This window comes from Oncorhynchus kisutch, linkage group LG12 (assembly GCF_002021735.2).
Source record: "Oncorhynchus kisutch isolate 150728-3 linkage group LG12, Okis_V2, whole genome shotgun sequence".
NCBI classification, from domain to species: Eukaryota; Metazoa; Chordata; class Actinopteri; order Salmoniformes; family Salmonidae; genus Oncorhynchus; species Oncorhynchus kisutch.
In genome coordinates this window covers 23,987,382-24,004,874 of record NC_034185.2, presented here as the reverse complement: position 1 = coordinate 24,004,874, position 17,493 = coordinate 23,987,382, and the positions used below count along the sequence as shown (strand labels likewise).

General features: G+C 43.3%; 1 protein-coding gene across 1 annotated transcript in view; it reads left to right on the top strand.

Annotated features, from left to right (window-relative positions):
* The window catches only part of LOC109901372 (exostosin-1-like), a 293,610-nt gene that overhangs the window by 262,485 nt on the left and 13,632 nt on the right, over positions 1-17,493 (top strand). Inside the window, exons 6-8 of the mRNA XM_031837173.1 lie at positions 2,381-2,513; positions 6,583-6,701; positions 7,211-7,306. Of these exons, the coding sequence (XP_031693033.1) occupies positions 2,381-2,513; positions 6,583-6,701; positions 7,211-7,306 (348 nt within the window). The remainder of the gene's footprint in view (positions 1-2,380; positions 2,514-6,582; positions 6,702-7,210; positions 7,307-17,493) is intronic.

Below are 17,493 nucleotides of genomic sequence, written 5' to 3'. Positions count from 1 at the left end.
TAAGCTCTCCCATTTATAGAACTGTTCATTTGAATCAAGAGTGGGTGGGAGCGGGTTGGGAGGATTGCAGGGCCAGACAGCCAGCAGCCAGGATAACGGATAGCCTTTTCTATAATGTGCACAAGTGGCCAGGATGAATTGATGGTGGCTGTACAACAGCGTTTCCCAAACAAGTTCTTAATTTCCCCTGTTTTTTTTGTGTTTTTTTACTCCTTCTGACAGTCTGGCTCTTACTTTGGGAGTGTTTTCACTATACTCTATCTTCTGTCTCAGTCTCTGGGGGGAAACAGACACAAAGGACTTTCATCAGGCTCTTCCCCAGATCAGTCAGGACCTGCCATGATCAAAAGAGATTGCAGTGTAACAGTTTCCTCTGGAATCTTAAATGTCTAGAGACTCTCATGGACTAGAGTACAACGACAGGTAGCTGGGGGTTCCTTAAACAAAACTCCCCCTTGTGCTATACTGCTACTGTTTATTGTTGTCACACCCCCAAATATAGTGTCCTCTAAGAGCAAAGTTAAAATAATTGTCATGTTTCCCCTGGAACAATCAGAAAAACACTTTTTATGGTCTGATGTGTGGAGAGGAAGCCACGGTATGAGGTGTTTTGGCCTGCAGGTATGAGAGGAAAGGTTCAGCAGGGTAACATCAGAACATTCTCATAGGCTCTCTGTTCACCCCTCTGTCTCACTCAACATTTTGAGGGTTTTACTTTGGTCTGAGTTTTTCCATGGGTTTTTATTTTGTTGTTGTATCACTGACCCATTCAGAAGCTACTCTGTTATGATAGTGTTGTGGGCTCTAATTTAGAACTCACTCAACAGACACTCCAACCTTTTTACCCATATGTCTTTGTCCCTGAGGTTTTCATTTCACTTCTTCATTTTGAGGGTGTCCGTGTTTAATTTCTCCACTCTCTGTCTTTACTCCCTTCTTGTTTCCATTCAATTTACCACTTCATAAAGGAAATAATGACAAGGAGGGTTGAGGAGGAGGGGGAAAAGAGAAAGTGAGGAGGATAAATTATAGGCATTCCGCCATGGTTCTTCAAAGGGAGCCACAGCAGCACTTTGTGATGAATTGGATTAGGGCCGAGCGTTGGTTTTATGTGCTGCCGGGCGAACGTCACCACCAGGTGCCTAGTCCAAATCCAACAGGGAAGAAATTAGGCCCATCTCCATGGATATTTACCGTTGTGCAGATGTGGTAAATGCTCGGCGCTACCTGCCGACTGACAAAATGGGGGAAATTAGGCATTCTAAATTGCCCCGCAAGTGGCACACACACACAGGGCTTTTGTGAGGTTGTCGATAAGTGCCAGCTAATTCTCCATATAGATCAAAAGGCACATCTCGTCTCAGTGTTGCTGGCACTGGACAGGCATATGGACTCTAAACTGTTATGATAATCACACTGAGGGTGGCCGTTTGAGGTGCGGGACAAACAGGCAGACGCACTGCTTCCCTCATAGCCAGATAAATCTGACCTGAATCTGTCAATAGGGTTTTCAGATAGATTTGCCTACAATGCAGAACAAGTATAACACAGTCACATGATACTGTAGCCACTCCTGTAGAAGATTATTATAATTTTTTTACTGTGGAGGTACTGTATCTTGAGCAACATAAATTAAGTTCATCACCTAGCAGGGAGTAAACAGTGTGGAGGGGTCGACCTACCGCCTCGTCTCTCTGAGGGGGTTGCTTGTTAAGGCGTCTCTCACAACCTCATTAGGACCCACAGTTCAAACGGAGGAAGCAGCCAGGAAAGCACCGGGCTCTGAGAGCATGTAAGTGAGGAGACCCATATGGAGGTCTCTTGCTGTGGATCCAAGAGCAGGAGAGCTGTGGCCTTTCTACTTCAGGACATGCAGTGAGGCAGGTTTATTGGAAAGAGCAATCAGAAGTAGATGGCTGATATGATATGAAATGACTGTCATTAATGTTAATGATTGAGAGGTTGGTTTTGTGTCCAATGACTCAACTAATATCAGGACCCATAGGTGACCATCTTCATGTAAAATATCCTGTGCATCATCAGTGCATCACTCTTACTGCATGACCACTGCATGCAAATAACTCCTTACGGTCATTGCTGTTCAATGGACTGTCAGTAGCACAGTCATCATATATAGCAACATGGGACGACAAGATACAGGTCCAATCTCCACAGTCAACATGCAAGGTAACAGTTGCACCTGGGTGACTGGGCATCAGTCCCAGCTGAGGGTGTGAGGTGTTATCTGCATCAGCAAGACACTGCTCGACAACATGGCCACGTCTATTAGACCCAGCCTCTTGCACAGCGAGCAGCTTCTTTGTACTAATCCTCTCTCTCTCTCCTCCTCCTTCTCTCCGTGTTGTTTCTTTTTCTGCAGATAATCCAAGACAGAATAAATTCACACGTATCCAGGAACAAGTTGATGTGGAATTCGTTGCCTGGTGGACTGTACGTTCTGCCTCAGTTCTCCACGGACGCTGCAATGTTCCCCTTCTACTACTCCTCTCTGGGTGAGTTGGAGCCTGGTGGACTGTACGTTCTGCCTCAGTTCTCCACGGACGCTGCAGTGTTCCCCTTCTACTACTCCTCTCTGGGTGAGTTGGAGCCTGGTGGACTGTACGTTCTGCCTCAGTTCTCCACGGACGCTGCAGTGTTCCCCTTCTACTACTCCTCTCTGGGTGAGTTGGAGCCTGGTGGACTGTACATTCTGCCTCAGTTCTCCACGGACGCTGCAGTGTTCCCCTTCTACTACTCCTCTCTGGGTGAGTTGGAGCCTGGTGGACTGTACGTTCTGCCTCAGTTCTCCATGGACGCTGCAGTGTTCCCCTTCTACTACTCCTCTCTGGGTGAGTTGGAGCCTGGTGGACTGTGCATTCTGCCTCAGTTCTCCACGGACGCTGCAGTGTTCCCCTTCTACTACTCCTCTCTGGGTGAGTTGGAGCCTGGTGGACTGTACGTTCTGCCTCAGTTCTCCACGGACGCTGCAGTGTTCCCCTTCTACTACTCCTCTCTGGGTGAGTTGGAGCCTGGTGGACTGTACGTTCTGCCTCAGTTCTCCACGGACGCTGCAGTGTTCCCCTTCTACAACTCCTCTCTGGGTGAATTGGAGCCTGGTGATAACCTGCTGTTATGTGTCTGTATAACAGACTCCTCTCTGGGTGAGTTGCAGCCTGGTGATAACCTGCTGTTATGTGTCTGTATAACAGACTCCTCTCTGGGTGAGTTGGAGCCTGGTGATAACCTGCTATTATGTGTCTGTATAACAGACTCCTCTCTGGGTGAGTTGGAGCCTGGTGATAACCTGCTATTATGTGTCTGTATAACAGACTCCTCTCTGGGTGTGTTGGAGCCTGGTGATAAACTGCTATTATGTGTCTGTATAACAGACTCCTCTCTGGGTGAGTTGGAGCCTGGTGATAACCTGCTGTTATGTGTCTGTATAACAGACTTTTCTCTGGGTGAGTTGGAGCCTGGTGATAACCTGCTGTTATGTGTCTGTATAACAGACTCCTCTCTGGGTGAGTTGCAGCCTGGTGATAACCTGCTATTATATGTCTGTGTAACAGACTCCTCTCTGGGTGAGTTGCAGCCTGGTGATAACCTGCTATTATGTGTCTGTATAACTTCTATGCATGGGAACTGTTGACACACAACCATAAGGAATCAGACCTCCGCTCTGGCAATGTGCTCTCTTCAATGTGCTCTCTTCAATGTGCTCTCTTCAATGTGCTCTCTTCAATGTGCTCTCTTCAATGTGCTCTCTTCAATGTGCTCTCTTCAACTTTTTCTCCATGCTATTTTATATACCCCAGTGCTACGTATTAATACCCTCTGAGAAAATGTTGCTCATGCTTGCCAACCACAGACACATTTTACATAAAGTCATGTTTGGGGACCAAACAATGCACTTTACAACGGAAATTGTCTTGGATGTAACCTTGCAAGCTGGTATATGTTATCCCATATCCTATCTGCAGTCCCATTAACTGCCAAGGGTCAAGTCCTCCCTAGTCAGTGATTAGTTGTCACTGAAATGGAACAGTGAACAGCATAAAGCCTAGAGCTGCAGCAGAGCAGTCAGTGTCTTGTGTATTTCCTCCGGCATTGAGCACCTTGGAGCTGTGCACTATGAACTCTGCTGCTGTCGAAGTCCTGCGAGGAGCACTGGGATGAAGCCATAACTCAGATAGATGCTTGTCTTTCTCTGAGGAGTTGTATACAGGAGGAATGGGCAGTTTGCTTTATGCTTCGACAGTTATATGTTTTTGCCGGTACTGTAGGAATAACGGTGTCAATGCCGGTAAAACACAGGCATTATCAGTCTCACTTTCCATAATTCTGATAGCAGCAGATGTTTTTAGTTTTTTCCTTTGCATTGCATTCTACTGACTTTAATTGACTGTTTTTAAGCTTTTATTTGTCTCTGTCAATTTCAAGTTGATGTTACAATATTTTGTTATTATGACAGCATCTGTCCCGAATCATATCTGCTCCTCTGAGAAGTGGAAAAGAAGGAACGATAGCGATATTGGGCACCATTTCTGGGGGGTCTTGATGACTGGGTATACCGCCTCAAAATCACAAATTAGATTTCCAACTTGTTTAGTAGAGAGTCCAGCTCCTTTGGTACCTCCTATAATGTGCTTCACAATCCTCTTTTGTCTGTGTTTAAAGCTACTGGGAATGTATGAAGAGATGCCAAATCAGTGGATAAGAATGAGAAGGTCCATTTACTTTAGAATGTTTGAATGTTCCCTGTTGAAACCCTGCTTGTTTTCCACAGTCATCTGACCCAATTCTCATTGCCATTTGAGTGAATTTTTTAAATTATGTTTGAGCTGTCAATAAATCTCAATCTATAGCTTTTCACATGAGGAAATTATATATTGTCTAAATCCTCGGAATAGATTGGCAGGGTACACAAAATGATGTGAATTATCCGACCGCTGCATATGCAGTTCCACACAGTCTTCTCCCATTGTGTAATGCCGATTCGGCAGTGTACAGAAGGACTATCTCCAGGATGTTGCTAGAAGAAGAGTGATTTGTTTACCACCACCTCGTGTGAAAAAGCGGTAACACTTGCCCTCGTCACCCCACCTCTTCACTTCCCCGGCACCTCTATTTATTTTTAAGGTTACCAACTAGATTTCCTCGAGGCTTCAGGGCCCCCTAACAGCTTTCTCCTTTGCAGTCCCATCACTATCATTGATCCAGCCTGGCTTTCTGTTTTGGTCCGGAAAACCCCTCCAACTTGCCTCGTTTGCTGAGCATGATTGTTCCGGTTCATTGCAATCAGTGGGATTTTTCTTCTTCTATTACCTTAGTACAGTTTGACTTCGTTCTGTCAATATTAATGAGGTCTAGTTTCTGAGCGTGTTTCAGATCACACTGAACCTTTCTAATGACGAGTTCTAGAGCTCCTTCGCTAAGGCCAGTAACAAGCATAAAGGCTAATAACCAACATGACACCCCGCTTCACTAGGCCTACAGTAAGGTATCCTGCAAAGGGCAGACTCTCAAGATAAGAGGGGCCATTATACAAGGCTCTTTTTTACAAATGTGGGACTAACAGCCTACTCTGCGACAGCTGTTGGTGTGTTCTAAAGGGAACAGTAATGTTGGATCAATGCTTAACATACCTTGTTGAAATTGAAAATATGTTTCCCCTGTCTTAACAACAGTTGAAGAAATGACTTTGATCACAGTTATTTAAATGAAAGTAATTTGAACAAAATGTTTTTGCCAGTTCTGCTTGGTACATTTGCAGTTTAATGTTTGATTCGAACGTTTGTTTGAAGTGCACTTAAAATTGCTGCCAGAAATGACTGTGGTGTTTCCCGGAGGAAACATTTCCTCTACAAAAGTGTTGCCAGAGTAAAATAGTTTAAGGCTTATGGGATTTTGATGACCGGATGATAATTATTATATATTTTTAATATATTTAACTAGGCAAGTTATTTAAGAACAAATTCTTATTTTACAATAACGACCTACCCCGGTCAAACCCTCCCCTAATAACCCGGACGACTCCGGACCAATTGTACGTCGCCCAATGGGACTCGTGTGGTCCTAATGCAATACTGAATCCTCCTTTGAAGATGATCGGCAGAGATTTTCTACAGATTTCTTTGCTTATGCATCAATGTCTGCAAAGAACAAACCTATTCAGGTAAATGCTATGCTCACCAAATGGACACATACAAACAGCCAGCACAAGTTTGCTATCACGTCCCACATCAAGAAGGCATCATTTGGTGATCAGAGTCCAAAATAGGTCTTCTAGAGGCACCACATAGCATCAGGGTAAATCCATAAATAGAGCCCAGTACACCAGAGAGGTCAGAGAGTCCACAGCCCTGTGTCAGAGAGATTGATAGGGATGCTGTAAGTGCACTGGGTGTCCATTTATGCTTGATGAGGTGGATGGAATGGAGAGTCCAGTCTGTCCCTTCTGAAGGTGTGTGTCAGAAAGGTTAATGTCTTGAGGTGCGTGTGTTAAGTTGTGTCTGAAGGTGTGTATTAAGGTGTGCGTCTGAAGGTTTGTGTTAAGGTTTATGTCTCTCTGTGTGGTTGCAGGTAAGATCCCGTCCCAGGAGTTCACTGCTGTTATCCAGGCCGTGACTCCTCTCCAATCTCAGCTGCAACCCATAGTCAAGCTCGTCATCGCTGTTGCCAAATCCAAGTTCTGTGCAAAGGTGAGAGCTCAGACCTATGACCCGTGAGCTAAGGCGAAACAGCAGGGATGCAGACCATTCATTTTTATACTGTAACTCGAAGTCAGTGGAAATGTATCTTATGGGATATAGCATAAAGCTTTATAGCTATACGGCATGTCATGTCTCCCCATGATATATTTACGGGTGTGCTATATGGCCAATATACCACGGCTAAGGGCTGTTCTTAGGATACCTGGATATAGCCCTTAGCCGAGGTATATTGGCCATATCACACAAACCCCTGAGGTGCTTTATTGCAAATTCTAAACTGGTAATTAGAAGAGTAAAAGGAAATGTTATGTCATACCCATGGTATATGGTCTGATATACCACAGCTTTCAGCCAATTAGCATTCAATGCTCGACCCACCCAGTTTATAATGGACAGACTTATTTTCGCTATATATCCGCTGCTAAAAAAACAATGGCTACATGTACGGGGTCTATGCTCTTTTGAATTAAGATTTTATTTAATTGTTTTGTTTGCAGATAATTGTGCTGTGGAATTGTGACAAGCCTTTACCTCCGAAGAGCAAGTGGCCCTCCACCACCGTGCCTATCACTGTCATTGAGGGAGAGAGAAAGGTATGAGATTTCCTAGTTATGCGGGTGTTAAGATGACATGTTTTGTCGATTTTAATGTGTTTTATTGAGTCTTAATCATTGAGGGAATGAGCATGGCTGTTGAGGAGAACTGACACCAATATATTTATTTGACGTTCAAAAAATATTGCTATCAGGTTGTAAATCACAACTGGCCTGGTACATTGTTTGCTGCCTCCACCCATTCAGGATGCACTGTTTCAGTTTCAGTTTTTTTCAAAAACCCAAGTTTTTGAAAAAACTCAAGACAAATTTAACTAAGGCTGGGAATGTCAATACAATCAAATCAGCAAGGCTAGGCTTAGGCTAGGGTAGCGTATCTATTTATGTACCTATTTATTTTGCAAGGTAAAAACACTGAGCCTAACGTTGGCTGGCTAGCTAGCTAGTTGCTGGGAGGGTGTCATGTTGTTTTTCGGTGGCTACAGCTAGAGGCAGGTGTCATTTGGCTAGCTAGCAAAAAATATGAATTTCTATGCTGAAATAGAACGACTATTATCCACGTAGCATATCTCTTGCATTCATAAATTCAATGTGGCTATCTACTACCATTTCAGAGCACTCTCGTCTGAGTGTGCCAGAGCGCAAAATAACTGATACCCGCTGAATACAACTGGTGTCAGTAAACGTAGGCAAAAAAAGTAAGATAGTTACGAACGCTCTAGATAACATGTAAACAGCCTAACCAGCTCTGATAGGGTGAGTAAAATGGTCAGAGGTGTTCTCTCATTTGTGTCTGGAAGTAGCTTGCAAGCTAGCCAACTTTAGCCAGTTAGCTTGGGTGACTGACTGCAAAACGCTCTGAATTTATGAACAGATAATCTGACAGCACTCTGAGGCACTTTATGAACGCAACCCGAGCTAGTTGTCAATCAAATGTTTTTGGCATTGATCAAATGGGTGGGCAGGCAGGCAAGTTCCCATTCATTTGTAAAAATGTGGGTTGGGACCAGCATGCATTGGCAGGGAAGCTGCAGAAGGACAAGCAGGCTACTATTCCCCATCGTTTATCAGTGCAATTCTGACGGTCAACTAGTTGAAAAAGGGGGAGAGGGTTTATCTAATTTTCCCTCATTAGATTTTAGCTCATCCCACTCTAGCTAGCGGCAGGGTAGCCTAGTGATTAGAGTGTTGGACATGTAACCAAAAGGTTGCAAGTTCATATCCCTGAGCTGACAAGATAAAAATCTGTCATTCTGCCCCTGAACAGGCAGTTAACCCACTGTTCCTAGGCTATCATTGAAAATAAGAATTTGTTCTTAACTGACTTGCCTAGTTAAATAAAGGTAAAATAAAAAATGTTGGGGATGTGCATAACTAACTGTGCATAACTTTCATGGTGGTTTCATCAAAATTAAATCTAGAATCGGCTTCCTATTTCGCAACAAAGCCTCCAAACATACCCTCGTAAAACTGACTATCCTACCAATAATTTACAAAATAGCTTCCAATACTCTACTCAGCAAACTGGATGTAGTCTATCACAGTGCCATCAGTTTTGTTACCAAAGCCCCTTATAACACCCACCACTGCGACCTGTATGCTCTAGTCGGCTGGCCCTCGCTACATATTCGTCGCCAGACCCACTGGCTCCAGGGTATCTATAAGTCGATGTTAGGTAAAGCTCCGCCTTATCTCAGCTCACTGGTCATGATAACAACACCCACCCGTAGCACGCGCTCTAGCAGGTATATTTCACTGGCCATCCCCAAAGCCAACACGTCCTTTGGCCGCCTTTCCTTCCAGTTCTCTGCTGCCAATGACTGGAACGAATTGTACATAGCCACCTGTAAATAGCCCACCCAATCTACCTACCTCATCCCCATATTATTTGTATTTATTTTTCTGCTCTTTTGCACACCAGTATCTCTACTTGCACATCATAATCTGCTCATCTATCACTCCAGTGATAATTTGCTCAATTGTAACTACTTCGCTACTATGGCCTATTTATTGCCTTACCTCCTCAAGCCATTTGCACACACTGTATATAGACTTTCCTTTTTTTCTATTGTGCTATTGACTGTATGCTTGTTTATTCCATGTGTAACTCTGTGTTGTTGTTTGTGTCGCACTGCTTTGCTTTATCTTGGCCAGGTCGCAGTTGTAAATGAGAACTTGTTCTCAACTAGCTTACCTGGTTAAATAAAGGTGAAATAAATCAATTAAATTAAATCAATAGGACTGTAAAGTTACCAAATGTAAAAGGACTCCCGTGGTATTTACATATTTGCAAAAATCCATTCAGGTGTATTTTGTGGCTTTTGGCGAATGTGTTCTAATGATCTAAAGTCGCACTGTTGCTACAGCCTGTAAACACACAGTCCAGTTCAAAGTGAATGATGACAGGCCCGTGTGGCAAATTGCTTATTTGCATAAAGGCCTACTGTAGCTCTGATTGGCTATGGCTCACCGCTCTGCGTAGACTCTGGTCCTTGACGAGACAGATGTATTTATTCGGTTTTATTTACTGCAGTGTCTATTAATTGTCCAAACGCACGGCCGCTTTCCCACTCTATAATGCTTTCGAATTTTCACAAATGCCAAACATTCTAAGAATTTATGAAAATGTGAAAATCACCATATCGAAGTGCCCGCTTGTCAGAAAATGTATAAAAAATACAATATATAATCTGTCAAATTCTTCCTGGGGTGTATATGAACAGATTTGAATACGTTTTCATGTTGCAACTCTGTCAGTTCCACTTTAAAGTCATGGGAGATAAAATGCAGTCGTACATTTCTAATAAAATCCTTTCAAGCTTTTCTTTAATTTGTCCTTTTTGGAACTGGCCCTGACTCAGTGCAAGTCTGTCTCCTGGAATCTGAGCATAGCTTACCCTGACTGTTGAGCCATGAAGCAGCTTGAGGCTGCTTCCAGGACTGTTCCAGGCGCACTCTGGATAAAACACCAGTCCATCACAATGCCATTACTGTGCCAAGCCTCAGCTGAATCATTTTAGTAGTGCTAAAGGTACCACTTTGCAGTGATGTTCTTATGAGCTTTTAAAACAATAGGAGTTAGTACACCAGACATCATACTTCCAAACAGGACAAATGCTCTAACTGAATGCAAGCTTCTTAAACACAGTAATGTGGTTTCAATCGAACTATTCTGATGAAACGCTATTGCGCTGACAGTATGAATTCATCCAACCCTTCATTGAGTCCAAATAATCACTCCGATTGTGTTATTTGGAGCGTTCCATTCACTTAAAGAGAGCGTTCACCCAAATTACACACTTTCCATGATTTCCTTACCCAGTAAGCAGTCTATGGACAAGGTATGACAGTAATCCATTTCCCTGGCACTGTTTCCAAATGCTAACAAATGCTAACATTTAGCGTTTGTGGCACAAATACCATTCAAGTCATATGACTGATATTAGAATTGTTCATGCATCATGTCCAAATCAATCGAAGGTATCTCAAATTGATTGTGAAGATCAACAGTCACTTATAGATGATTTGAACATGATGAGCAAAAAATGCTAAAGTCAGTCCCATGACATAAAATGGGATTTGTATCACAAATGCTAAAACGTTAGCCATGGAAACAAAACCAAAGCATGGATTGCTGTCATACATTGTCTACAGACTGCTTGGAAACCAATGTGTCCTTTTGCAATTTGGGTGAACTATCCCTTTAATTGCTGGCTTCATAAATATCTCCTACTCAAAGCCAAAGTGAAATTCCAATCAGCAGTGTCATGCTTGCTGCTTACCACAGAATTCAGTCAACCCCCCCACCCCCCACGCTCTCTCTCTCACAACACACACACACAGACACACACTTCTCAGTTTTTCCATAACCCGCAGCAGCCCAGCTGTTGTCCTAACACGAGGCCAGTACTCCATGCCACCCCACTGAGGCAGGAGCAGGACCCTAAAACCCAATGGCAGATCCCTTAATTGATACTGTTTGTTCTCATGTGGTAAACACGGCAATGGAAAAAATGTGTTCCCATTATAACAATAAACAGCTTTTCTAAAAGCTTTTAATACTCTTTGAGTATTCTAGCCTAACAAGACAGCTGCTCCAGAGTAGTAAATTCTCCACAGCTCTCTCCCCAAACAAGAGTTTCAATGTGTTGAAACCACCGAGTCAAACGTTCACATCACACTGAATCAGAGCACTGCCAAGAGACTGAGGAAAGGCTAATGGTGGATGTGTTCCGTGTTCTGCAATTTTGCATCTTTTGTTGTCCCTCATATCATCTGTGAAAAAAGCAAAGTAATTGTATGTTTGTCAGGGGGACAGAATATCTAAAGAGGCTCTTATTATCTGGTGTCCTAAATAGCTTATCTCCCCCCAAGGCCGGCATTCAGTTTAAACATTTAAGCAGTGTTTTCCTACTGCCTAATACATGTCACCTATTTATTTAGGCTCATTGAAATTACACTGTAACCTAGACCTCATTTATTGTGTTTTCGGTCCTATACTTTCCATTGTGTTTACACTATTTTCCTTTTTAGCAAGCTTGTATGAAAAGCAGGGGCATCATTTCATGCTGTTGCATGAATGCATTGTGTGATAGACAAGGGAAAACACGGGCTGCTGTGAAAGGGCCTTAATGACCCACAGTCCCTCTCCCCTCCGTCGTAATATATCATTTTTGTATTTCAATGGACTGCACTAATCAGCCCTGAGTAGAGGTCACCAGCAGCATTTGATCAGAATCCAGCATATTATATTATCGATTTTTCCTCCATGTTTGTGTCCTCAGGAAAGTAACACATCTAAAAATAGGTCCCCTCATCTTGTTCCTTCAATTTTCGTTTCCATTTGAAGGCTAATTAAGTTGGCCCGCATTCTTGCCATGGATCACTTTATAGCCAGCTGCCATTAGATCACTATCCTTGCTCTCGACAGACCTGCCACTCACTCCCAAGCCTGATGGCTTGGAGCTAAGCCCTTCACTGACTTGTGGGGTGTGTGTGATTGTGTGCGTCGGTGTACATGTGAGATCTCCACAGTAGCATCTCCACAGCTGTGTGTGGGTGGCTGGCTGGCTGAGTGTGTTCCTGTCCTGCGATGCGACGCCTCAAGAAGGGCTCACTCTCTCATTAGCACCTCCAGCTCCCCATCCTTGTCTGATAGCCATTTTCATCAACTGATAATTCATATACAGCCTGGATAACAAGATGTCTCATCAGAAGGGAACATGGTTAATAAGAACAGATAAATTAAATAAAGTGAGTCTTTCAAAGCATTAGATATTTGATCTCTTGCAAAGCATAGTAATTGGGTTAGTCAAATGCTTTGGAGCACTCTACCATTTTCTCCTCAGGGCGGTCATTTGTCTCACCATGTATACGAGGTGATCTATGGTCACTCAGGGTGTCATTTGTTGTCCCTGAACAATTCTGTCACCTTAATTAATTGTTACTTTCAATAATAATTCCCTGCTTGGCACCCTGAGTGCCAAGCAGGGAATTCAGTCCATTCATTCAGGATATACTTTATGTGTTAAATGTTACAGGGCAGAGTTCAAGTAGGCCTCCACTAAATCCAGTCTGCATGGTGATTAGGCCATTCTAGGGGTCAGTTTTCATTCACAACTTGGATTCACAATATCCTTATCGCCAAATCTGCAATCAAATCAATCTGTATACTACAATTGAGAGTCACGCCCTGACCGTAGATTGCTTTGTATGTTTCTATTTTTAGTTTGGTCAGGGTGTGATGTGGGTGGGTATTCTATGTTTGTATTTCTATGTGTTTGGCCTGGTATGGTTCCCAATCAGAGGCAGCTGTCAATCGTTGTCTCTGATTGAGAACCATACTTAGGCAGCCTGGTTTCGCCCTTGACTTGTGGGTAGTTGTTTTCTGTTTTGTGTGTATCACCTGACAGAACTGTTTCGTTCTCTGTCATTGTTATTTTGTTTAGTGTTCAGTTTTTGATTAAATTTACAACATGAACACTTACCACGCTGCACCTTGGTCCTCTCCTTCTTCCACCTACGACGACCGTTACATTGAGGAATAATGAGACATGATTGCACTTTGAAGCAAAACAATACAAATAAAAAATAAAAAATGGTACACAAAGTGGAGGAAATCTATTTCTATTGCAAAAAAAGCATACCTGCATGATACAAATTATCCAAGTTCAACAAGCTGAAATATCTCACTTCACATTCCCTTAAATTCCGAACAGAGTCTGTGTAAACAGCAATGGTAAAGGAAGTTCACAAAGGAGCTGGGTTTCTGTGGGCCAGTCAGGGTTCTTGGGCCACTGGGCAGGTTGAGGTTATCCCTGGGCTGTACTATATGGCGTGTCTGGGGCTCCCTCTGCCCTTGGGGTAGGTGTCGAAGGATCCATATGCAGTGAGGTCAGAACACACGCTCCCACAGGACTGCAGGTAGCCTAGTGAAATGTCGCTGGTTCGACTACCCGAGCTGTGCCCTTGAGCAAGGCACTTAACCCAAATTTGCTCCAGTGGCACGGTGCTACTATGGCTGACCTTTTAAAACAACACATTTCACTGCACCTATCCGGTGTTTGTGACAATAAAACATCCTCCATACTCAGTCTCCTAAGGCAGGCTAGACAGCTTGATAGCATTTCACGGTAAGGTTGTTGTATTTGGCACATGTGAGAAATAAAATTTGATTTGATTTGTGAGAGAGAGGTCAAATGGCTAAGGAGTAAGGGCCACAGGTAGCAAGCAACAAACGACAGACACTTGATTTGTGGCTTAATATTTAGCTGAGTCATGACTTTAGAGTTGAGTTCTGCTTATGTGGCATCTTTATCAAACATAATGCAATTTTAGTTGACAGTCACTGTAAATAATATGAATATTTAATATCTGAACAAGCTGTTCAAAATTACAACTTCATGCAATTTCATGAAGTGTATGTTTACCCCACTATGATACTATGAATTATGTACAGAGATGGGCTTTGACAAAAATGTATCTTGGAAACGACACTTGAGCCATTGAAATAATTTTATCTGCTGAACTTTGAACTTTGACTATGAATGTATCAAGCATCAAATATGATTAACCCGTAAAGAAAAGCATTGACAAGCCTCTAAAGATTGGCCTTGAAGAAACACGAGTCAATGGAGATAAGGGTGATGCCACATTTTCACCAGGTGACTCAGTGCTACGTCCCTGTATATCTGCCTAGAGGAAAAAAAGGGAGAGAAAGGAAGGAAAGGACAGTGACAGATCAAAACCCTGTGCCACTGTCTCCATGAGACTAGTTAAAGCAGCCCTGGGGGGGGGGCGAAGACGGTGGGCTCTGCGACAGAGGAGGCGGAGGGAGACAGACACAGGGAGGAGGAGAGAGCGAGAGAGAGAGAGAGAGAGAGATGGGCAGACTGAAGGACAAACAGTCCCTAAAGATGTGTATTGGAATCTGAGCTCCAGAGTATATACAGACCTGATGGGAGAGCTGCGGGTGAAGAGGGGTGAGCGATACAACAACAACAACAGCTGGGTAGCCTGATAACCAGAGCAGTGTGTAACCATCAGAACATACCTATATGGGGAAATTAGAGCAATTCATTGAACATTATACAGAGAGTATGCTAATCGTCAATGCAGACCATTAATACAGTAAGGCAAGGTGCACTGCAAGCTAAACGAATACCACTTAATGTTGTGAAGAGTGTGTTGATAATTTTTACCTCTACTGAGGGAGTTATGTTTGATACACACCAGTGAGAGTGCTTTAGTGAGTATCCTCCAGGCTTTACGCTGAAAAAACAGTGAAATTCAGACAGCGTCGCTGGCATGCTGATAGACATTCGAGCTTATTGAGATTAAAGGAATCCATGTCATGTAGAATCTTTTCAAATTTGGCACTGTTTGATGAAACTATTCTCAACTAAAGAGGCACACTGCATACTCATTTCACATTGTGATATTTGCTATTAATTTCTATTTTGAAAAAATATCTTCGCCCTTGGATATCCGAGTAATAGTTAGCGAGTAATAGCAAAGGATTAATTTGAATTTCACGGAAGAACTTTGTCTATGAACATACATGGAGCTATTAAAGCTGGAGTCCCCTTCTCCTCGTTTATATAAATACCCTTAAATAATTAAAATCCTCTAAATATGCATAATTACAGGCAGCTCTATAAAGCCTGCATTTAGGGTAATGGATTAGGTCGTCCACATCATATTAGCCTGGCCGGCAGATCGATAGTTAATACAGAAGGCACTGATCCCTAAAGCTGTGGTAGGAGAATTATCATTAAAATATGCTTTTCTTGTGTAAAATGTATTTACAGTCCCATGAGGGTTACTGCTGCAGCCCAAGTGTTTTAAACTGGCCTTATTCAATCAAGCCCCCAAGCCCAGGAGACTGCGAGACTAAATATACATCATTTAAGCAATAATACATGAGGCTATGTGTTATGACATTTTTATCATGGCTGTGACGTGGTCATAGCCACGAGGCAAGCAGAGTGGAATAGACCGCCACAGCCATGATAAAAATGTCATAACACATTGACTCAAGTGTATTGCTTTTATACAACAGGTTACCAGCATTAAAACTAGTCAAGGATCATATCACCTCCACCTTACTGGCCACCCTAGATCCACTTCAGTTTGCATACCACCCACAGATGACGCAATCGCCATCACACTGCACACTGCCCTATCCCATCTGGACAAAAGGAATACCAATGTAAGAATGCTGTTAATTGACTACAGCTCAGCATTCAACACCAGAGTACCCTCCAAGCTCATCATCAAGCTGGAGGCCCTGGGTCTCAACCCCGCCCTGTGCAATTGGGGACTGAACTTTCTGATGGGCCGCCCCCAGGTGGTGAAAGTAGGAAACAGTATCTCCACTTCGCGGACCTCAACACTGGGGCCCCACAAAGGTGCGTGCTCAGCCCCCTCCTGTACTCCCTGTTCACCCGTGACTGCGTGGCCATGCACGCCTCCAACTCAATCATCAAGTTTGTAGACGACACAACAGTAGTGGACTTGATTACCAACAATGACAAGACAGCCTACAGGGAGGAGGTGAGGGCACTTGGAGTGTGGTGCCAGGAAAACAACCTCTCACTCAACATCAACGAAACAAAGGAGATGATCGTGGACTTCAGGAAACAGCAGAGGGAGCACCCCCCTATCCACATTGAAGGGACAGCAGTGGAGGTGGAAAGCTTGAAGTTCCTCTGCGTACATATCACAGACAAACTGAAATGGTCCACTCACGCAGACAGTGTGGTATAGAAGTCGCAACAGCGCCTCTTCAACCTCAGGAGGCTGAAGAAATTTGGCTTGTCACCCAAAACCCTAACAAACTTTTACAGATGCACAATCGAGAGCATCCTGTCGGGCTGTATCACAGCCTGGTACGGCAACTGTACCGCCCTCGACCGCAAGGCTCTCCAGAGGGTGGTGCGGTCTGCTCAACACATCACCAGAGGAAAACTACCTGCCCTCCACGACACCTACAGCACCAGATTTCACAGGAAGGCCAAAAAGATCATTAAGGACATCACCCACCCAATCCACTGCCTGTTCACACCGCTACCATCCAGAAGGTGAGGTCAGTAGAGGTGCATCAAAGCTGGGACCGAGAGACTGAACAACAGCTTCTATCTCAAGGCCATCAGACTGTTAAACTGCAACCACTAACTCAGAGAGGCTGCTGCCTACATTGAGACCCAATCACTGGCCACTTTAATAAATGGATCACTAGTCACTTTATACAATGCACTCTAAATAATGCCACTTTAATAATTTTACATATCTTACATTACTCATATAACATGTACTGTATATACTGTATTTTATACCATCTATTGCATCTTGCCTATGTCGCTCAGCCATCGCTCATCCATATACTTACATGTACATATTCTCATTCACCCCTTTAGCTGTGTGTGTTAGAAGCACACTTGCATTAACATCTGCAAACCATGTGTTTGTGAAAAATAACATTTGATTTGATTTGAAAAGCAAGATTCTTTCCCAAACCGTACATTTTTCAACTAAACATGATGCTACATTCACTAACACTGGTTGTCAAGTGCAATTTTAGGCCTTTTCTGGTCGTTAGTTCTATTCATATTGACTGCCATGTCAAGCAAAACTACCCAAGCACTGGTTGATAGTTCCAGAACTTTGCAGGTTGCGATGGCAAACAAAATGGCTGCTATGGAGGTTTTTTACAGTGGATATCAAGT